Source organism: Catharus ustulatus, chromosome 1 (genome assembly GCF_009819885.2).
Source record: "Catharus ustulatus isolate bCatUst1 chromosome 1, bCatUst1.pri.v2, whole genome shotgun sequence".
Taxonomy (NCBI): Eukaryota; Metazoa; Chordata; class Aves; order Passeriformes; family Turdidae; genus Catharus; species Catharus ustulatus.
Window position 1 is genome coordinate 161,613,990 of NC_046221.1, and position 23,336 is coordinate 161,637,325.

General features: G+C 42.0%; 1 protein-coding gene across 2 annotated transcripts in view; it reads right to left on the reverse strand.

The window, feature by feature from the left end:
• Window positions 1-23,336, reverse strand: part of TSNARE1 (t-SNARE domain containing 1) — a 460,525-nt gene that overhangs the window by 239,813 nt on the left and 197,376 nt on the right. For both annotated transcript variants that reach the window (XM_033071250.1, XM_033071242.1), the window contains exons 7-9: window positions 12,274-12,364; window positions 8,861-8,935; window positions 6,880-6,936 (exon numbers count right to left, since the gene is read on the reverse strand). In XM_033071250.1, coding sequence (XP_032927141.1) covers window positions 6,880-6,936; window positions 8,861-8,935; window positions 12,274-12,364 — 223 coding nt within the window. The remainder of the gene's footprint in view (window positions 1-6,879; window positions 6,937-8,860; window positions 8,936-12,273; window positions 12,365-23,336) is intronic.

The window sequence follows — 23,336 nt, forward strand, 5'->3', positions numbered from 1 at the left end:
TGTTACTGGAGGCTCACACCTCCAGCTTTTGACAATTCCTTCAATTAAAGCTATAGCAGCATTTGGGGTGTTTCTTACACATTTTTACTAAAGTCCAGAGCAGTCCTGGTGTCCCATAAAACCTGACACGAGCAGCATCTGGAATTGGGATGTCTTCCCAAGGATTTTTCGTTTTAAGTTTTACAGTTGAAAAATCCTGCCTCCCGGACAAAAAGGGGAGTTTAATGGTTACTTAGGGAAGTTCTGTGCCTACAAAGCACACTGGAATTTTTTTCAAGATCGTGGGCATGCTGAGAAGAAAAGACCTTCCCTTCCTAGATGCACTGGAAGCTGAGCAAGAGTACTCTGGACATTCAGAATATATTCCACCTCCCTTGAAAATACAGGCAACAAATTAAAAGATTAGGCGTGAATCTATTTCCATCCACTTATTAAATCCCTTTATGAGAATCTATTTCTCTAACCCCAAAGAGACAGAAAAGAAAAGAAAATATTTAAATTTTCTTAGGAAAATTGCTTTAATGACTGCCTTAAAAAAAAAAAAAGCCAAAAAACCTTTAAAACCAAATAAAAGCCCACACTTGAGTAAAGACAAGAAAAAAATAACTGTGTGATTTAAATGCTCCATATTGACAACCCTAGAAACAGGAGAGTGGGTTGATTACAATATGGCTTTTAATGGATGCACAGTCATTTAAAACAAAGTTGACATTATTGAAATAACACTTTTTACAGACATAGCTGCATCCCAAATGACCTTGAAAAGACATAGCAATTACTACCACATATGCAAGATAAATTATCACAAATATAATGCTTGATTTCCTCAGATGCAGCAGCCAGACGGGAACAGTAGGAACTGGGATGAATTCTGAGATAAGATGGTAGAGTCAATAAGACAAATGTGTAAATAAAAAGCTCCATTTGTCAGGGCAAAAGCTGTATTTTGATTGCGAGAAATTAAATTTTGCTTTTCAGGGAAATACACACCACATACTCTCACTAATGTGGAAGCTGATTTTAATCATGAGGAGCATGAGGAGCATCTACTGCATTAAAAACTCATCATTAATTATTGTTCAAAAGAAGCTGTTTGGTGCTGGCTTAGCCTGTGAGATCACACAGAATCACACAGAATCACAGGGTTGGAATAGACCTACAAGATCATCGAGTCCAACCCAAGTCCTAAAACCTCAACTAGACCATGGCACCAAGTGCCACATCCAGTCTATTTTAAACACATCCAGGGATGGTGACTTCCACCACCTCCCTGGGCAGAACATTCCAGAACTTGATAACTCCTTTCACAAAAAACTTTCTCTTAATATCCAACCTAATTATCCCATGACACAGCTTGAGGCTGTGTCCTCTGATTCTGTCAGGTGCTGCCTGGAGAAAGAGTCCAACCCCACCTGAGCACAGCCACCTTTCAGGGAGCTGCAGAGAGTGATGAGGTCAGCCCTGAGTCTCCTTTTCTCCAGGCTGAACAAGCCCAGCTCCCTCAGCCCTTCCTCACAGGGTTTGTGTTCCAAGCCCCTCCCCAGCCTCGGTGCCTCCTCTGGACGCGCTCGAGCGTCTCAACGTCCTCCCTGAACTGAGGGGCCAGAGCTGGACACAGCACTCAAGGTGTGGCCTCAGCAGTGCTGAGTCCAGGGCAAGAATGACCTCCCTGCTCCTGCTGGCCACACCATTCCTGATCCAGGCCAGGGGCCATTGGCCTTCTTGGCCACCAGGGCACACTGCTGGCTCATGTCCATCCTGCTGTTGACCAGCACCCCCAGGTCCCTTTCTGCCTGGGCACTGTCCAGCCACACCATCCCCAGCCTGTAACACTCCTGGGGGTTATTGTGGCCAAAATGCAGGACTCAGCACTTGGACTTATTAAACTTCATCCCACTGGACTTTGTCCATCCATCCAAATGTTCCAGGTCTCTCTGCAGAGCCCTCCTACCTTCCAGCAGATGGACACACGCTCCCAGCTCAGTGTCATCTGCAAATTTAGTAATGAAGGACTCACTAACCTCATCCATGTCATCAATGAAAATATTGAACAGGACTGGCCCCAGCACAGACCCTGAGGGACACCCCTGGTGACTGATCCCCAGCTGGATCTGTCTGCCACTGTTCCCTTCTACTCCCTGGCCACCCAGCCAGTTCTAAACCCAGCAAAGAGCGCTCCTGTCCAAGCCATGGGCTGCAGCTTTTCCAGGGAATGCTGGGGCAGACAGTGCCAAAGTGCTGAACTCCAGGCACACAACATCCACCAGATCCTCAGGGTGGCACAGTCTTGTAGCTGCATTTATACAACACCTACCATGACAAGGCCTGGTAAAAATAGAAGCCCAGATAACCAAAGTCATTACACACTCATGTACACGTGTGCAGTTTATGCAGACATTACTGCCAAAAAAAGTTATTCTTCCATAAAGCCAACGACTGGATCTTGCTGCCGCCAAAATGAGAATTTTACTCTGATCACATAAAAAGAACTACTTCATAAACACAGGAAGAAAGGGAGAAATGATGCTTCCTGTGGGAAGGAAGTCCATTTAAAGCAAGAATAAATTGATGCAGTCAGGAAAAAAAAGGAAAAAAAAAATAGAAAAGATTGTATATGCAAATAGACATTTAATAGCCATCTTTGTGCTTCTAAGAAATATAATTTACTGACCTTTGAGAGATGGGTCAAATAGGCCCATAGAATAAGAAACAAAGGCATCTTTTTGGCAACTGCCATATTCCAAAGCAGTAATTATCCTTTCCTCTCCCCGTGAGCAGCAGGAAATGAAGAGGGATGCCATTATACCATGACAATTACTGTAATTTTAATTTCTAAATATTGCTAAGAAATTTTTCTCAAAAAAAAAAAAAAAAAAAAAAAAGGCTGTTCAGATTTTTGATGTAGCTTTTGATAAAAACTCATTCCCCAGCTAAAAGAAAACTGTGTTTCCCCTTCTCCCCTTGGGGGAACCACCCACAAAGTCTGCGTGGTGAGAGAAAACCCACTTTCCTCCCCATTAGTGGAGAAGAGAGAATTGCAGAGAATCACAGAGTGGTTTGGGTTGGAAGGGACCTTAAAGATCATTTTGTCCAACCCTCTGTCATGGGCAGGGACACCTTCCACTATCCCAGGTTGATCCAAGCCCCATCACTTGAACTCACACAACCATGGGCACAAAACCAGATTCTTCCCATCAGAAGCAGATGAAGTTGGATGCACAATAATTATAAACAATTTAAAAGAATGATTCTTTGCATTTCCTGCGCTCAGAGACATGATTTGCTCTGTTGTGGGTCTTCCACAGTCTACCAATAATTATTTTAATATTATGGATAATCTATTTTGTGCATTAGAACATTATCATATCCAGCTGTTGCACTAGGGGATGGATTTCACCCTAGAGGACACGCCTGGTCAGCTGTCCAGCCTCTCCTGCCACTGACCACACTGCCCCAGGCGACACCTGAAATATTCCCACTCCTACATCAGACTCTGCCTGGGAGGAGGAGCTTGCACCTTGGTGCATCTGTTCAGGGGGAGGAGTGGGATTTTAAGCCCATCTTCCCCCAAAATAATCAGGAGTAGAGGTGACCATATCCCAAACCCAGTCTCTGCTGTAGGCTACACCAGCAATTCCCATAAACTGGAAACCACCTTCCAAAATTCCCCTTAAGAGCCTTTTGAGGTCTCATTTAGGCCAGTAGGTGAAGACTTAAAATTACTTTCACGGATTCAAGGGATGTTTTATTTTTTTTCTTATTTTTTTAATTGCTGCCACAAGGCAAGTTCAACAATGATCATTGAGTGTAGTAAAAAGTTGTGTCTTTCAATACATGCACCTATAGAACTCCATTGATTTGTCCATACACAAACACATTCCTACAAACACATATTTGATTAAGAATTTATATAACTTCAAGCTTCAAGGAGTTTTGGATCAATGCCTTTATTTTGCGTTTATAAACAAATAAACTCAATTAAAGAGTACTTACAACAAACCACAACGGGCAGGAAACTAATTTTCCCAAGGCTTCCCATGGCAATTTTTACCTGTTACATGGGTCTAGGGAATCAATTACTCCCTAAAGGGAAATTATTAGGGCTGGTGTTACCCAACATCTCACCTTTCCCACTCACCAGTGGGAGAGAAGTATAGGGACAGGCATCCAGAAAAACGAGTATTCTTCAGACCTCCTACGATTTGCTGCAATAAATTCAAGCATAAATAAAAGAGAACAAAGCCCTGCAGGCAAGCAGTGTTTGAATCAAGGCTGGATCTGCACCAAGTCACTGTGCAGCTTCACAAGGCCCATAAATCAGGTCTCCTGAACATATGTAGTATTTTGCATTACTCTATAGGGTGTTAACTTTAATGCCTTAATATATTCACATAGTGGTCAGGTTACAGTTCCTGTGGGAACCATAAATTTGTATGTCCTGGCCAATCTGCTGCTGAAAAAATAATAATAATAAGTTAAAACTAACCACACCACCACACTGCCTTCAGCAGGTTTTATACCTTTAATTTTTCTCCTTCCTGTACTTGAGGGAGGAAGAAGAGATGTGAGGCTGCAAATATACAGGGAAGCTGAAGCAGATGTGAATTAATTTTCATCCTTTCCTTGCATGAAGGCTTGTGTGTCCCCAGCCCAAGCAAGTGTCACTGCCTGAAAAAGATGCTCTTGGGTGTGATTAAACCTATTTCTGAGTCAGAACACTCACCCAGGACATGCTACAACTTCCTTTTTGTAATCCACCAAAACCACCTCACCTGCAAGGGACAGCTACAAGGAGAAACAACCTGAGCTGATCCAGTTTAACCCAATTTCTGCTGATTCTGCCCACACCAACCTGATCCTGCTACAGTCTCCCAGTGGTTGGATTCCTACCTGATTTAAGGCACATGGGGTTGTTTCTGTCCCATTCCTCCTCCATCCTCCTTTTCCTTCCACCTTACCATTACTCACTTAAAGATTTGAACATTTTGGTCTGGCATCCTAATTTTTTTTCCCATATTAAAGCCCTGTTTGCTTCCAAAGAAAGTTGTTTTTGGAGTCATCAATCAATTTCAACATACCAAAAGAGCTGGTTTCATCCAGGCTTGCTCCCAGTGCCAACAATTAGCAGTAATTAGCACTCCTCATTCTATTTGCACTGGTTAATGGCCAGCAGTGTCCCCCACCCTGTGGAGCAGCCATGGCCATGTCATCACATGGAGCCCAGGAAAGAACAGAGATGTTCCCTTCCCTTCAATCCACCCCCCAACAGCAATCAAACAAAAATGGTTAAAAGCCCAAGAAGTGATGCAATACAAACAGTGTGTAAACAAATCACAGTTAATGTGCACAAAATGACCCAATAAATATTTGATTTATATGCGATTTTACCACAGTTAAAGGATTTGTTATTTATGTCCCTTTTCAACACAGATTACCAGCTGGTGGACAAAACCACACTGTTAATTTTTATAAGGACAGAGCTGAAAAGTAACATCTGTGCACAATCTCTCCAAAAGTAGCAGTGGGAACCCTCACTGTGGATAAAGGAATTCATCAGCCCTTTGGTACCTTATTTTCATTTCACTGGCACCTAAACCAACTAAGCAACAAGGTCTAAGGCAGAATTGGAATTGCTTGAAACTTAGTTAATATTAAAGCTTTGGTCCATTGATCTGCACTAATTATGGGGTCTTCAGTGGCACCACTCCACTCTTTTTACACAGAATCATCAATTCCAAGTTACAAAGTACAATTACTTCTTGTATACATTAAGGAGGTTGTAGAAAACCAGGTGGTATGAGGTAGGGAGAGAAAAGTCATTAGGAAAGCAGAAAACCTTCTGACTGTCCCTTAAATGATAAAAAAGTATCAAAAATATCAGAAAAAATCACTGAAATTAGAGATAGAGTTCTGGGTTTTGGTGGCACAGTATCAGCTGCAAATGCCTACAAGTTCCTTAGCATGTAGGATTTAAGAGGCCAGCCTAATATCTGCTGAATCCTTATTTCAGCCAAAGGATCTCCTGGCATCAAAACTCTTGGAAATCTGTGGAGATTTCTTAAACACACACACAGAGATATTACATCCATAGTATTTTGCATTACTATTTATGAAAAGCTACACATTTTTTTTGTATATGTGCATGTACACTTACACAAAGATATCTTTATAGTCTTAATAATTTGCATATGTTCACTGGCACACATGCATCTAATTATATTTTATATATATTCACATAATGTACATATGAAAGTGAATATGTGCATCATATAGGAAGTAATCAGAGTATATATGAATATTCATACACAAATCAGAATAAATATATATACTCTGATTTTCTATAGTATGTATTAATTGAAAAATTTCCTAATATGGGCTAAAAAAGAAGAAAAAGGCTCAATTTGCATATGTATATAATAGCTAACCACAGTGCAATGCTGCCAAAGAAAGTAGAATACATAATCCTTCTTAAAACTGGGGACAGGTTTGATAAAAAAACTGTTCTTAATTTCTTCTATGAAATTGTTCTTGGAATGTGATTTCACTGTACCTACAAGCCCAGCTTCCAGGAAAAGGGGGTGTGGGACTGCTTTTTGATATATTCCATAGCAGACAAAGCTCCCATCAAGAATGGAAAAATGGCCCCATGAGGACAGAAAAGCAGAGAATAATTAAACAGGTCTTATGTAAGTCTTTTTCCTCTGAGTCCTGTTATCTTCCACCTCCAAACACGTCACACATCTCTATTGTGTGTCTCTCACTGGCTTCAGTGTAGGCAGTGGAGGAGCTCCAAGCTCTTCAGCATCATTTGTGGGGTTGGAAAACAGCTTTTTTAGCACTGTACTTAACTTCCAAAAACAGAGACACGTGTGAACTTACCTGTTTGGTGCTTCTCTGCCCAGTAGGAAGCAAAGCTTTGGATTTCTCTGCTATTTTCTGTTAAAAGGAAAAGAAAAATCAGAGGGAAAATGGCTGAGAAAACACAGTCCAAATATTTAGGGAAGGAGTCATATGAAGCTATTTTCTTCTGCTTTCTAAAGAAAAGGACATAGAGAAAGCTCTTACTCTTTAGAAAAACAAGGGAGTATAAAAGCATTGAAAAGTTCAGTCTTGCAGGCATTAAAAGTCTTCAAAGCTTGCAGAATGACAAGGTTATCAAAACTGAAGCAGGCATTTAAGGAATGACAGCTAGGATGTGGATAAGTAGCAATTTATCACTCAGATTGTTTTCCTGATGCAGCCGGGCACTCACAAGCTGCAGTGGTTAATTTTGGCACTTCTGAATTGATGACAGTTTTTAAAATAAAAGAAATCCAACCTAGATATACAGTTCAGATGGGCTGTACTCATGCACATTAGGGGGAAGAAAGCATAAAAAGATGTGTGTGTGTACATGGGAGTGGAGTTTTTAACCCAAATAATTCCAACTTCTCATTTAATACATAGCATAATTTCACTTAAAGACCCCACATTCAGTTCCTTGAATAGGACAGGTAAATAATTTTAAATTAAATTTAAAATTGAATTAAAATGAAGCAGCACTAGAGATGATGCAATTCTATTACACAACAGTCGTGCTGTTGAACTGCAATTTTATGTACATCTATTTATTTATTTAAGTTTTAAGGCACAGGCAGCAGGTGCTGGGAAATCAATCAGTCCAGAGTGTTTCTAATAGAGACACATTATTAAGTGCATGTTGCCAGCCAAATTTCATTACTCCTCTATAATTACAATATATCCTTCCCATTGTTGCAGGCATGCGTCAGACTCATTAAAGTGATATACAAAAGCCACCAGAGCTGCCCAGGTTTTATTTTGATTAATCCAGATATATCTCCTAACTTGCACTGCCAGGGAGGGAAGCAGTTTGGGGTTGCTAAATTTAAGCCATTACTACAGTGTTTAAAAGCAAAGCAAATCTGTTCATCAGCAGAGCCTCCCCAGGGTAAGGAGGGTGAGCAAGAAGCAAAGGAAGAGTTCAGGCTTTGTTTGTTTTATTAAACAGCTTGATCTTGGTGACACATTCCCAACCACAAGATGTGCCTGGAAACTTTCTGGCACAGCCAAACAGCAAAGCAGAGCCAGAAGATGGGGTAACAATTGAATTATCAGTGCTGCCTGCACATTTTCTGCAAGCAGAAAAGGTGAACTGTGCAATCACCTCTCCTTCTCCCCTGAGAGTGGAGGAACACCAAAATAAGGTCAGGGCTAATCCAGGGGAAATATTTCCTCCTGGACTCAGCACTGGGGTCAGTTTTGGGCCACTCCCAACAAGAAGGACATTGAGGGGCTGGAGCAGAGGAGAGAAGGAGCTGGGGAAGGGGCTGGAGCACCAGGAGCAGCTGAGAGAGCTTGGGGGGGCTCAGCCTGGAGAAAAGAAGGCTCAAGGGAGACCTCACACCCTACAACTCCCTGACAGGAGGGTGTAACCAGGTGAGGGACAACATTTTCTCCCAGGAAACAAGGGACAGGACAAGAGGAAATGGCCTCAAGCTGCCCCAGGGGAGGATTAGATTGGATATTTGGGGACATTTCTGCAGAGAAAAGCTTGTCAAGCACTGTCAGGCTGCCCAGGGTAGTGGTGGAGACACCACCCCTGCAAGTGCTCAGTAAATGTGTGGATATGGCCCTGCAGGATGTGATCCAGGGGCTGCTGGGTTAATGGTTAGATTTGATGATCTCCAAAATTTTTTTGCAACCTTAATTCTATGACACTTTGATGCTTGACTGACAAAGCAAGAAAAGAGGGAGGAAACTATTTATTAGCAGCCCTGTGGAGATGCTCCAGGCTCCTGGGAATTACACTCACACCTAACACATTCCCAGATGGGAGTGTGGAAGCAGGAGAGACACTCACTTTCTGCACAGCTCCATATCTCTGGATGGCATCTGACAGCTGGTTCTTCAGCCTGTCCAGCTGGAGCCGTTCTTGCTGTATTGGGAAAAAAAAAGAAAGATGGTTAGAAGGTCTGTTAGGGATTAATCCAGTAGCAGGCTCTGTCTGTGACCATGGGAAATTGTTCCCCAAATAAATAAGGTGGGCACAAATGGTGTCCTGAAAGAACCAGTCACACTGGGGCTGCCAGGGTGCAATAGGATTTTATTTTAGGAAATGTGATGCTTTGGTCTTTCAGGCCAAGTTAAATATAAAAAAATGTCACTTTGGATATTCAAGGTAGCATTGGAGAAAATAACTGAAGGGATCTTTCTATAAAAAGTTTTTTTTTTCAGGTGATAAATTATGATAGGAAGATTTGTGAGATTTCTTGGACTTGAGAAGTCAATCAGCCACAACATCCCCTTTCCTTGGTCTGACTGTCAGAAACCAGCTTATCTTCATGTTCTCCAAAACATGAACCCAAATGTCACTGCCTTGGAGTGGCTGGAGTAAAATGTAAAACAAAACAAAAAAGAACAAAACAAAAAAAACCCCAACAAAACCCAAAACTGTTCTTCGAAGGAAGAACGCAGCCTGAGTTAAATACCCAACATGCTTCCAAATCTTTGCTCTGAGGGAATGACCAAACCCAAACAGTTCTCCTGGAACTGTTCTACACCCTGGATTTCAGATTTCACATGTGCAGGAGCTCACATGTCCAAATTGTACAGAGGGAAATGCTGCAAGGAAGTGAGATGTCCCATTAAAAAACAAGTGGAAAACAAAACCCAATCTACACTATCAATGTTCACTTTCCAGCCATTTCAGCTGTTTCAGAAAACTGCTTGGGATTACCAAAGCAGATTTTATAAAGGATGGGATAAACATTTTTAATTTCAATGGCAGTATTTTCACATACAGAAGAATATCCCAGTTCTTCATCTAAAGATTTAAAACCATTTTTTAGAGCAGGGCAAGTATCATTTCCCCACCAAACAGATAAAGATCCATAAACGTTATGTTTGTTCCACATGCAAAATAAGGTAAGATTATCACCCTGGAGGGCTGATCTTATGCTCCAGCACTCACCCTACCAAAAAATGGAATCCAGATCTACCTCCCTATTTACATCCTTTGAGGTTAGTTTGGAATGAAGCCCTAAAAGAGCCATTTTGCATCAGTCTCCTGCCTTGTAGCACACTGATCCACTTAGAGCAGCATCTTTGCTCCTGCAATACTATCAATTTGCTCAGCTGGGCATCCTGACTCCAATATCTCCAGCAGCACTTGGAGATTTATGGGAAGTCAGAGAAAGTCCCATATTGCATCTTGTTGGCAGTGCATTACCCCTGGAAAATAAGGAAGAAAGGGGGAAAAAAAAGCTTTTTTTTTTTTTTTTTTCTGTGCATGCAAAGCAATCCACAGAAAAATGGATTGGTGAGGACTAACTATAAAGCCCTGTAAGGCTTTTCATGCTGTGAGTAATTTTATGGGAGGAGAGTTTGCAGTGCTACCCAGATTCCCAAGAGGGACTTACTGACCAGCAGCCAATATCCACCAGAACAATCCATTCTGTGTAAGGGACAGGGGCTACAGGCTTTCTATCAAAATTTGTAGGTTTAATTACTAAAACTTCACTGTTAGAAGAGTTTTAAAAAAAAAAAAAGTTTACTTAATTGATCAGTGAGCAGAAAATAGTTATTATACAATGTAATAGAGAGCAGAAAGTTTATTCCTCATATTACTGAGATTGTTTCTATTTCTTTCAGCTCTTAAATATTTTCCTTCAACTTTGCATGCTTCTCCCCATGACAGCAAAACCTCTTCTCCCTCTTCTCCCGAGAGTCCCCATTGCCTTCAAGGGCAAATAATGACATTCTTGTGTAATTTGGTTTAATGTGACCTTGCCTGACTCCCCTTTGGACCCAATTTATGTCACAAAATAGAGCCTGGATATCAGCACAAAAAACAAAAAAACACAAACAAACCCCAATCCCCATGACTCCAAGGCAGAATCTTTTGTTTCTTCAAGCTCATATGTAATTATGCAAGAAAACAAAATGAAAAAAAAACAAGAAAAAAAAAAACAGTCTTTGCCATCCATCACTAGTCAAAGCAATATGTTAAAAATTATTCTTGTATTAATTTTGATGTCTACATGTGGAAACTGTCACTCCAGACTTCCCTCCCCATCCTCTGGAGTAGACCATTACCCTTTTTTTTTTATTTATTTTTTTTTTTAGGCAGGCTGAATTGCACATGGTCCTTCACAGGTTACCAAGGTAGCCTCAGGTGACCCAAGTTTTAAATCCTTATCTCAACTGCCTGTTGGCAAGTGCCATAAATCCAGGCTGTAAAAAGCACTTGGTCAGAGATGAGTTGTGTGTTTAGAGCAGTCTTATTTCTAGGTGGAAGGGCAGTGAGAACAGAGTTGAAGTAACACAGGACTGAGGTAGTGAGTGAGAATAAAACATGAACTCAGGGAAGTCCCTGATTTAGAAACCATATGAATGCTGGAAGCAAGAGTTTAATAGAAATCAGGTAGAATTGTCCTTATTTTCTTTTCTGGTGCTGAATGTTATGTGGGTGAAAATTCTCCTTTCACTGGAATCTGGTCCCCACTTTTTGTTTGCTTGTGTTCTTACCCACGATGCACATCATGGCCCAAAGCCAGCAGTTAAATCTAGGTATAAAATCACTGCTGGAAAGTCAAAACCCTTCTGTTTGTCCAATCTTTGCACTGGGGACAACAGGATGGGGATCATTCATACCCTGTGGAACTGATGATGATGATGAGTTGAACCTAGAAATGACAGCTCAGTCTGCACACAAAACAGATGGGATTTTCTGGGGTAAACTGGAATTCAGAGTGGGGTAAATTCTAATTTAAAATCCTGCTCTGAGCTGGCCACAGCCTGTGTTTATCTATCCCCAAAGCTGCCTTTGCACTAGCACACAGCACTGAATCAGTGTCACATCCAGACATATTCCATGGCTTTGACCTTTCCCAGACACTTTACACACTCCCAAACTCACCTGCACCCCGTGCACCCACAACTGAGTCTTCAACTCATGTGAAGCCAGCTGATTGCTGCAACATTTTCACCCAAACAGAGACTCTGAGATAGATGTGAACTGGCCAAAGGCTCTGTTGCTGAGTTCTTGATTTCCAATTCCACATGAGCCAGTTTTGGGAGGAGAGCTGGTGTCTGCAGCTGTTTTCCTCTGGGTCATTTATAAGTGAAAACCACACTTGTTTGAGAGGAGAGGAAGTTACAGCAAGACACAGAGCATAACAGCTTTAAAGCACCCACTGCCACTTCTTATTTTCATTATTCCTCCTTCCCCAAGACCCATCATTCTCCCCCAAGAGTATCTTGACTGACACATACCCTGGATGAGCCTCTGACAACCTCAGACAGCTGCTTGATGGCTTTGGTGCTAGTCGTGATGGTTTTATTAGTCTCCTGCTGGGTGGCATGCCTGCAGAAGAGAAGAGATGATGGGAATTGCAATTGAAATTAATTGCATAATGAGACACTTGGAGAAATCTATCAAGCTGCAGAGCAATTGAGACAACACAACAACAGCAGCACACAGAGGCACAGGAGGCACACAGGAGTCCTGGGTCTTGACCAGCAATGGAAGCCAGAAGGAAATACTGGGAAGGAGATGCCCAAAATATTCTTCTTGCTGTCAGCACAAAGACAATGCCTGTGAACCATTCAAAGGGAAGTGATAAGGTGAAAACAGGGGGTGGACAGGGAACAAGGCCATCACAGATGGTTGGTATTGCAAATTTTCAAAGAAGGGTTGCACAGCAGAAGGAGACAGGACTGGGGAGTTTCCTGATGGCTTGTCCAGGAAAATATTGCTCTCAGGAGAGAAATCTGAAATTGAGCAGGACAAAATTATTTACCCTGGTCATTTACCCTTTAATCACACAGTATCACCAGGAAAGCACTTGGGATGGGAAGGTGTAGAGTGGGTTTTTGTGCTTTTTTCAATGCTTTACCAGCACTGAAACAGGCAGGAATGGAGCCAAACCCCTGCAGCCATGGGGGTCCCTCCCTTTAACACCCCAAATTCCAGCACCATTATTCCTTGCAGGCACTGGCTGCTGGCCTTGCTCTTTGGGACCATACAAATAAAGGAGAAGAGACATAAATGCTTCCCAAAGGAATTTATTAGCTCAGTCCAGTAGTTCTCAAGCCTTCTAAGGTCAACTGAACACTCTCAGATTCTAAGCCTCTCCAGAGAGCACTTCATATCCTTTTAGTCAGAAAGAAGTGTTTTTCCATGGGGTTTCATTCAAAAACTCAAGAAATACTTGTAAAAGACCTGGAGAAAATAATGTTTTTTCTCCCTTAGAGGACACATATGAGCATGAGCCACAGTTGCATTGAAAAACTCATCAGTGCATTTTTTAATATTTTTTTTTAGAGTGGTGAGATTTTAAATGAATGGAGGTTTTTTGGTTAAAAAATGTCAAAATGTCTATTTATGGTGCCTTGGTCCATGACTTGTCCTGACTTTTCAGCTCCTTCATTCTTCTCTGTCAGTTCTGATGGAGAGCAGCTCTTTTGAGATTTAGGTCAACTCTCCCAACACCTCTGAAGATCAAGAGAAGTCTCCAAACATGTTTTACCAGATGCAACTTAACTACAAATACATCAACACCTCTCTTGTTGAGCTCTTAATCCAAAGTTTGGCAGTTTTTTCCCCACTTCAATGTTTTTGTGCAAACAGATCTGTTGGGAAAGCTGTCCAGGATCATGGAAACACAGGATGGCCTGGGATGGAAAGGACATCCAAGATCATCCAATTCCAACCCCCTGCCATGGGCAGGGACACCTTCCACTATCCCAGGTGGCTCCAAGCCCCATCCAACCTGGCCTTGGACACTGCCAGGGATGGGGCAGCCACAGCTTCTCCGGGCAACCTGTGAACCTCACCACCCTCCCTGTAAATAAAATTACACGAGTTCATACAAGGCACCTACGAGTGAAAGCTTAGTACACCACAAAGGTAACATCTCTTAGCTGCAGAAAGGGAATTCAGATGTGTGTCAAGGATTGAACACTCATACAGAAGGCATGGACTCCTTTGGCACCGTGCAAGAAGGAGAAATAATCCCATATGAAGACAAAACCTGATCCAATAAAGAGTTATTACCTCTGTTTATTTAAATTAAGATACAATTTCTGTGTTCATTCATCAAAATGCACTTCACTTACTGATGATCCCAGCACTCACCACACCAGCTGAGCAATTACATCACTTTTAATTTGAGAAGGAAGACGTCACATCTATCATAGACAGAAATTCCATACTGCCATTGCAAGAGAGGTAGCTGGGAATTGAATCCTGTCACATTGCTAACACGGGGGAGTGCACAGTCAGCCTGATCCCCAATCTCTTAATCAAGTATATTTCACCACCAAATGCATGAATTCTATAAGCAGCAGATTCAAATCTCAGATTTCCATACCTAATTCCTGTTAATGAAAAGCAAGATGCTGGCTGGAGTTGACATCCGTTCGCTGACCTCATTAAATTATCTGCCCACATTACAACTCAGGGATTTACATACCAGTAATTCCCCATCCCCAAAGTAAAATGGTTTGTTAGGCTCTTGTACCTGATCCTTCCCAATCTCTAAAGTTAAATAAAGCCTTCTTCATTTGCATTGTAATGTAAATTTTATGTTAGATATCTTATGTAATAAATTTGTGCTGGGCACGAACTTTACTCTGCTGCAAAATAACTGGGAGCAGAAGTAGAAAAAAATTAAAGTTCTGCCTTCCACCTCTTAATTCAAAATGCACTTTAACCAACATGCTGGTGCTTGATTTTGGCACCTCCCACTATGTTGTCAGCATAATTAACTTCTTATTCTTCTGCTTCAGAGATGTGGTCAGGAGTCAGACAATGATTGTATTTAATTTACATTAAATGCTATTAAGACCTTAATTTAAAATAAAAAAAGCCCTCTCAAAACACTGTTTCCTGCAGTATTTTATTTTAATTTGTAATGGTAATAGCATATGTTGTTGTTGTTGTTGTTTTTATTAGTAGTATTAACAGTATTATTATTATTATTATTATTAGTCTTTATATTCTGCTCCCCATGGAAGCGTGGAAGTTAATTAAAGGGGCGTCTCTGATGAATAAAATTTCCTTCTCAAAAGAGATCTCCACAAAACAGTAAGTTAATACTCCATCTGTGGAGCTGCCAGGTTCAGTAATTTCATGACTACAAGGCGCACCCTTTTGACTACAATTTTGATCGAAACTTGGAAGCGCGCCTTATAATCCGGTGTGCCTTATATATGGACAGAGTTCGGAAATTTGACAACCTGGAAGTGCGAGCTGCGAGCTGAGCCGTGAGAGGGGGCGGGAATGCCAGGGCCTGCGGCACAGGGAGGGTGCCTGGGGCTGCGTTTAAAGGCTACACCAATCTGTGAAAGATGTTTGCAAATTGAGCACCTGCCAGTGAACCCCGCGATCGCGCGATTCTGTTACTAATTCGTTACTTTGTTGTGCGCGGATCCTCTCTGCAAAAAAAAAAAGTGCGCCTTATAGTCCGGTGTGCCTTATATATGGACAAAGTTTGGAAATTTGCCAACATCTGGAAGTGCGCTTTATAATCCGGTGCGCCTTATAGTCATGAAATTACTGTACCTAAAACACAAACGTAGCAGAAGATTTACCTGTCTACAGCTCTGCTCTGAAAACAAACCCTGGAAGGGTGAACACCAGAGACGGCATCTCTTAGGAGGAGTAACATCTCCTGCTGAGCATCTCTGCGTGCACAAACGCTGCGAAGACAATGCACTAAATAATCCAGGAGATGCCAAGCTGCTGCTGTGAGCTCCCTGTGGCTGCTGTTTCCTCTGCTGGAGGAGCACGGTCCAGCACATCCTGATCCCCAGCTGCTCACTGTTTGTTCTTTGAATGATCACCCCTCTCATTTATTTATCCAGTTTTAAAAGGAGCTCTGCAGAGAGGCAGATGCAGCACTGGCTGCTCCCCTTCTCCTCAGGAACACCAGGAAGGAGCTGAACCTCTGCCTCTGCTGCTTCCTTGAGACACCTGATGAATGACCAAGCCAGTGGAAAAATCATCAGACCCCAAGTGCAACAGCAAACACCAACAAGGGAAGGAGTTCTCTCTGCCTCACTGTGCCTGCTGATACAATAATCCCAAACAGCTTTGTTTTCCAGCTCCAGCAGGAAATGCAATTTCCACTTATCAAACAAGATATAGCTTATTTTATTTTCATCTGATCCCTAATGGAAGAGCAATAACTATTTTTTTGGGTACAGATCAAAGATACCTTTGCTGTAGGGGTTTGAACACCATTAGATTCAGAATCCCCTTTAGCACAGGGCAACTGCACAGCAATGGAGTCATTTTTGGCATTTAAAAGTGGCCAGGTAGGACTGGCAAGAATTAAGCCAGATAGCTCAGCATAACTCAAAACTTGTCTTTTTCACAGCTGCTGTAATATTTGCTGCAATTTTCTTACCCAAAAAGGGGTAAAAATCAGAGTATTTTGAGCAGAGCACTGAGCTGCAGGATCTGTGGTTTAAGCAGAAGTAGTTTGAGCAGCTGCATTTACATTTATTTCATTGCTGATGGAGACAGAAATGCATAAGGGGGCAGAGGAAGATTGGCACCACAGGCCATCTTCCTGTCTTACAGATGGATTCTGTGAAGGACTGGTGGTATGGGAACTGATAGACCCCAAACCACAAATACAAGTAGATAAAACTTCATTCATTGCCCACAGGGACAGCAACGGATCCTAAGGATCCTATTCCCCTTTCTTCACCTCATAAAGGTGTTTAACCACAGAGAAAATTCAATGGAAATTCTTTGTGGAGGGGGACACCTGCAGCATGAAGTTCTGCCCTGGAATGTGGTCAAAAACCTCAAACAATGCCCTATTTTTAAAGCTATTAGTTGTGGGCTGAGAGGGGGGCCATGTGCTGGGTTTTGGTGTTGAATTGTATTAAAACTCATCTGCCACACCAGCCTCAAACCAACACCTGACAGCGAGGCAGAGATTTGGCAGATGAGCTGCCAAGCTGACCTGGAGGCACAGGACTGGCAGCCAGCACCTGTAAACTAAAAAAAAGTCCATCCCATTTTCCACAGGGTAGGTTCTTCTAAAATATTCCTCCTTGGAGTGCTTGTGGAAAGCCATCCTTTGGCTAAAGGATGTGCTCCAAGGATGTTCCTTGGGGCTGAGTGAAAAAGATTTGCCCTCAGTCATTGGCCTGGGTGGGTTACATCAACATCTATCAATTGATTGTTTTGGTAGCTTTAACACAATTTCTTTAATATTGCTTTGATTTAGTGCATTATCCTCTATTTGATACTGTAGTTTTAGCTTTTACACCGCGTAGTAAATAATTCAGATTGAGTTAATTTTGTCTAATCATTTATCATAATAAAGAATCCATTTTCATGGATATATATCTGATTTGGCATCATTAAAATTTGAGGGACAAAGTTGTAAAGCTTAGACGGTTGACAAAGTTTGGGGATAAGCCTGGATCCAGCTGCTCCTGAGCTCCTCTCTGAGGAGTTTAGAAAGCAGAGGGGTTCTCTTTGCACCTCAAGACTTCAGGAGTCAAACTGTCCAGGTCCTATAACCACCCTTGCAGTTAATTAATACCCATTCCAAAGATGTTAACACCCATCCTCTCACCCATGGAATTGTTTATCACACATCCTTCCTATCAAGGACTGTGGCTCTCTTCCTGCATGATGAATGTGGGGGGCATCTCTCACCTCTAAGTATTTATTAGAAATGTAAGTAAAGCAGGAAGATGAGCTAGGAGGAACAGTTATTTTTTAGAATCATAGAATCATGGTCTCACAGGGTGGTTTGGGTTGAAAGCAACCTTAAAGATCAAACCCTGCCATGAGCAGGGATGCCACCCATTAGATCAGGTTCCATCCAACCTGGCCTGGGTTGTTTCACTGATTTCCACCAAGCCCTAAAGTATATTTACTGTGTTGTCACAGTCATCAAAAGAAGAAACATTAAATCTACTTATTCTTACTCCACACTGATTTCTCAGCCATTTTTCCCCCCACTTTTTCTTCTTCAAGACCTAATTGTGCCTGTTGAGGAATAGTTTACAGTAGTGCAAAATAAGAGCTCTAATTCTGATCTGTCAGCAAAGCCCTTTGCATAGGTGTAAATCTCCCAGCAGAGTAAAAGGCAGGAGAAATACACACGGCTACATCCAGGTTTCAAGCCACACAATATTCTAAAATAAAAGCATCATGGATTTCCAATTTGCCTGTCACTTGAAAGTATTAGGAGACGTGGCACTATTTTTCTTACAGGAGCTGAGGGGATGGTCTGTGGCTGTGTGGGAAAAGAAGAGGAGGTATTTCAAACCCACCTGACACGGGTGAAATATCATCTCTAGAGAGGAACACCGTTTGCAGTTCTGTTGTTCAGAGGTTCTGCATTAAAACGCAGGAATTTGTCAGCAGCCCTCACAAATTTCATCACAGAAGTGCAAGCCTTAGCAAAATTTTTCATGGCTTTTTCAATACCTATTTTTAAATACCTTTTTTATCATGGCTCCTTAAAATTAAATAATCATAAATAAAGAAGCAGTTATTACTGAAATAAGGAGAGTGCTTGCTCCCCTGCAGGATTTGACCAGCTGCAGGCAGCTAGTTACTCATTAACCACTACCAAAAATTCAGATTTGTGTTTTTCAATTAAATCATCTGCAGAACAGTTTATGAGGCACACCCCCCTTAATCCTGCATCACCTGCAGATTAATTCAGCATCACCTCAGACTCCATCTGTCAAGTCATTTCTGACAGATCTCAAAACAGGAGCCCATGGGAAGCAGCTCAACAGTGTCACTGCCACTCGTCACCTCTCATGTTGTTTTTCTTTCTCCCACCCATACTATCCCCAAGTAATTTTTAAAATGAAAAGTTTCACTTTCTTTCCTAATGAGAGAGCCCCTTGAATCCTTTGTAACCACCCTGCTAGCACTGAGATATATTACACTCCCTCTCCTTCATTATGCAGTAAGCTTCTTAGCTTATGAGAGGCAGAAATTAATTTAATTTAACATAATTTCATTTTGATGAAACCTGGTGCCTACTGATCATGATAGTCATATTTTTTTTTCCTTGCTGATAAACTGCTTGTTTCTTTTTTACCTATTTTTGTAACTTTGCTTCTGCTGAGGTAAAACCATCCTCCTGCACCAGATTTCTGCAAAAAAACCCCAAATAGATCCCTCCCTTTCCAGCCCAAGGATCTCAACTTCCTTCCTGGAATCCTGGAATCCTGGAATCCTGGAATCCTGGAATCCTTCCTGGAATCCTTCCTTCTTTCCCTCCCAGGTTTTTCAGGGCTGGGACTCGCTGATCTTTAGGGTCACTTCCAACCCAAGCCATTCTATGATTTGATGATTTCACTTCTGCACAAGGAAAGCTCAGAATTGCTGATTTTAGGGTTCTGCAGTTAACTTGCAGAGAGATGGGGAGAACTAAAGATTTTCTAAGTCATGCTTGTAGTCCAGAAATACAGAGAAAAAAAATATAAATATACTGTAAAAGAGTTTTAGAAACTGGTGGAAGGTGTCCCTGCCCATGGCTGTGTGATCTTTAAGGTCCCTTCCAACCCAAACCATTCAGTGACTCTGTGATGAAAAAGTCCCCCTGCCCTGCAATGGCACAGATGTGGATGCTCTCTTAGTTTTATCCTCAAATCTGTTTGTGTCTGACTCCAACAAATGCAAACTCCCTCTTAACAGCATTGCAGAACACATTTTGTTGTTGGAAGCTACAGACTCAAAATCCAAAATGTAACAAATCCCAAGGACTTCACGAAGATAAAAATGATGAGTGATGTATCTGCTTAAACAAGTTCACTCATAATTTATGCTCCTGAAGAGATTAGCTGCTGTGTTTCAGCACAGAATCACAAATTTTGCTTTCAGGGTGCACAGTGTGCCAGAAAGTGCCCTGCACACACACACAGACACGTGTGAAGGAAAGACAGGGACAAATGGACAGGAGATAAATGGCACTGCAGATTAATGCAGTCTATTATACTTCCCACACTCCCTCTCTTGGTTTTAGCATTTAACATGCATTCAATACTCGATAGAGCACTGTGGAAAGCAAAGATGAAGGGTACTTTACTGGTGTGAATGAATGAATGATCGATTGTTTCAGCTCTCCTTGAGAAATTACAATGGAACCATCGTTAATAAAAGAGCTACTACTTGGAGGATGAAAAGTTTTGGTGAAGAGAGATGTGGGTTTTTTTTTTTTTTAGGCTTTATTTTGATTTTAAAAGTTGCTTTTGCTGGCTCATGCGTTTTCTTGCCACCAAACTTTTTCAGTGGTGAGAGCATGCAGAGAAAACATCTGCAAAAAGGGAAGAAATCACATCAATTTCTGAGATGTAGGCATTTCCATCCCAGAAAATACACATTTCATTAAAAAAAAAAAAAAAAAAAAAAAGGCACCAAAAAACATTGCTTAAACCCAGGCAATTTTAATTGAAAAACGAATCCATTTCACTCAAACGACTGCGATGAGTTTTGTTATTTTGTGAAGTGAGCAAGAAATCAAAGGCAAACAAACAGCTCGAGACACTTTTCAGCTGGCTGTGGTTATTTGTGTATTCCTAGTTAGGGGCATTAAAGCACAAATGCTCTTGTGTGTATGCTTAAATTAAGTGATGTGCCTAAAGCCGGTTCCTCCATCAGGATTTAAGTGAGAAGGAAAAGGCATTAGCAGCAATTGTGCCCCTGGAATTGTCAGTGAGGAGCAAACAGGCTGTCTCCTGCAGCTGTGAAAAATGTCCACCCTTGGACTAGCAGGAAATCTAACCAGAAAGGCAATGACCAAGCAATTCTTTTGCAGTCCAAAGAGCAAAGCCAGGTGGTTTATCATCTCCAGGAAAGTCAGCTTTAAGAAGCAGCAGACACATTCCCAGAGCCCTGCAGCAGTGCAGCCCTGGCAGGAATCAGGTGCTGTGGGCTTCAGGAGAAAGCAGCTCAGCAAAGGAAACACATTTGTTACCCTGATCCCCTATTCCATCCCAGATTATGAATGAAGGAAAAGTCACCATGAAGTTTTCACAGACCAAACTGGAGGAAGGTTTTATTCATACTGGTTTTCTTGATGGAGAATATGAAGACAAAGTTTCAGAGCAACAGCACCAGGGACACCAGGTTTGTTAGAAATGCACTTTTTAGGCATTGTAAAAAGACTTCATACACCTCCACACTGATGTTAATAAATATTGCACTGTAAATATAAATTATTTAAGCTGTCTGTGCAATGCAAATGCATTGGTATTTACAACAGGTGCTGAAGATGATGCAAACTCCACTAACAGTGAAGCAACATGCAAAGAAATCCAATCCTTAGCTAACTCCTGCTCTATTGGATTTGCTTTGGTACCATCATTGGCAGAGGCAATGGCATAGCTTTTGGCTCCCAAGACAGATGTTTATGGATCCCACAAGTTGGGTTTCTCCTGGTAACTCTTTCTTTTCCATCTGGAAACTCCATTCAGGTGGGACACGATGATTTTGGGTTTAAATGCAACTTCACAAACAAGTCCTGCTTCAAACATGGCTCATCTGTAGAGTCCATATCCTTCTAAACAGAAAAGCATCTTTTGGACCTCTCATTACACAGACAGATGCCTTTCTGTCTCCAGAAAACACAGTCTTATTGTGCTTTATTTACGTCCCACATTCCACCTCCCTAATCCCAACCCTCTCTCTCTCACATGTACTACAGAGGAGGAACTGAATTTTCCCTCCATACCATTTCCACACCCCCAACAATATGAACTTCACCAAAACCAAACACCATCCAAAAGTTCTCTAATTCCTAAAAAACACCAAAAAACCCCAAAAACAAACAAACAAAAAATGATACCAAGAGTTTGCTACTATACTTTTTTAATATCAATCTCCCTAAACTCTCATGCCCAATTCCAAATTCCTGTAAATCTCCTCCTGGTGAGGTACATGTGGAGTGTTGTGTCCAGTTCTGGGCTCCTCATACAGGAGAGACATGGAGCTCCTGGAATGGGGCCAGTGAAGGGTGATGAGGGTGATCTGGGGACTGGAGCATCTCTGATAAGAAAATGAAGGAGCTGGGGCTGTTCAGCCTCGAGAAGATACGACTGAGAGGGGATCTCATCCCTGTCTGTGTCTGCAGGGAGGGTCAGAGAGGGACCAGGCTCTGCTCCTGGTGCCAGCAATGGGACAGGAGGAACGGGCAGGAGCTGATCCCAGGAAATTCCTGGACATGAGGCAGAACTTCTTTCTGAGCACTGGAATCATCCAGAGAGGGTTTGGGGTCTCCCTCACTGGAGATATTCCAGAGCCCTCTGGACACAATCCTGTGCTCTGGGATGGCCCTGCTGGAGCAGGGAGGTGGCACCAGGTGACCCCACTGTTGTCCCTTCCAGCCTGACCCCTTCTGTCATTCTGCATTCCCAAAACATTTCCCTAACCACATCACCCGAGCTAGGACAGGACCTCCTGCCCCATTCCATCTCCACACATTTATAAAGCACCTCCCACCCTCACCTGTCCAGCTCTGGAACTGAGAAAAGACATCAGGACTTCCCACTCTGCTCCTCTGATCACATTTTCCCTGACAGGGGATGTCCAAACCACTTCCTCACCCACCTAAAATTCACCCCACATTCATATCCACCCTCACCTCCTAAGCCAGACCTGTAGCCCTCAGCCTGGTGCAAAAACATTGGGGCCAGAATGGGAAGTTGCAAACTGCTGCTGCTTAAAAAAAAAAAAAAAAAAAAAAATTAAAAAAAAAAAATTTAGCTTCATGACTCCTTCTGATCACTTCCCCTGCTGCTCAGAATGACTTTAACTGCTCCATGTGCTGTGGGGCTTTCTGCTCTCACCTTTTCTGCTCACACTGGATCTGTTGCACCCTCCTGAGCAGCTCCCCCAACTCCACAGCAACAGCAAACACCAAGTGCTCCACAACTTTGTTTTTTCTCTCTCCTCCACCTCTTCCTCTGCTGGAAGGGGTTTTGGAGTACAGTGCAATGCAGAGAGGGAGGTCAGCTGGAGGAAAGAGACATTTTAAAGCACAAAGTGAAGCATAAAAGTCAATGTTGGTAACAGTGCTGGCACTTTCTGAACACACTCCCTTGAGGCACTTGTGCCAAGATCTATTTTTTCTGATTTTATTTCTTTTCTCTTTTTTATTTTATTTTATTTTTTTTTAAGCAGAAGACAGGAGAACAGAAAAATGTGAACATGACATAAGGCAGGAATCATCTTTAAAATATGTTTGCTTGAGAACAGGATTTTTTTTTTGTTGTGGTTTTATTTGCCTTCATGTAGCACTTTGTTCTCAAAAGCACAGAGATAACTGGAAGGAATTGTGCTGGGA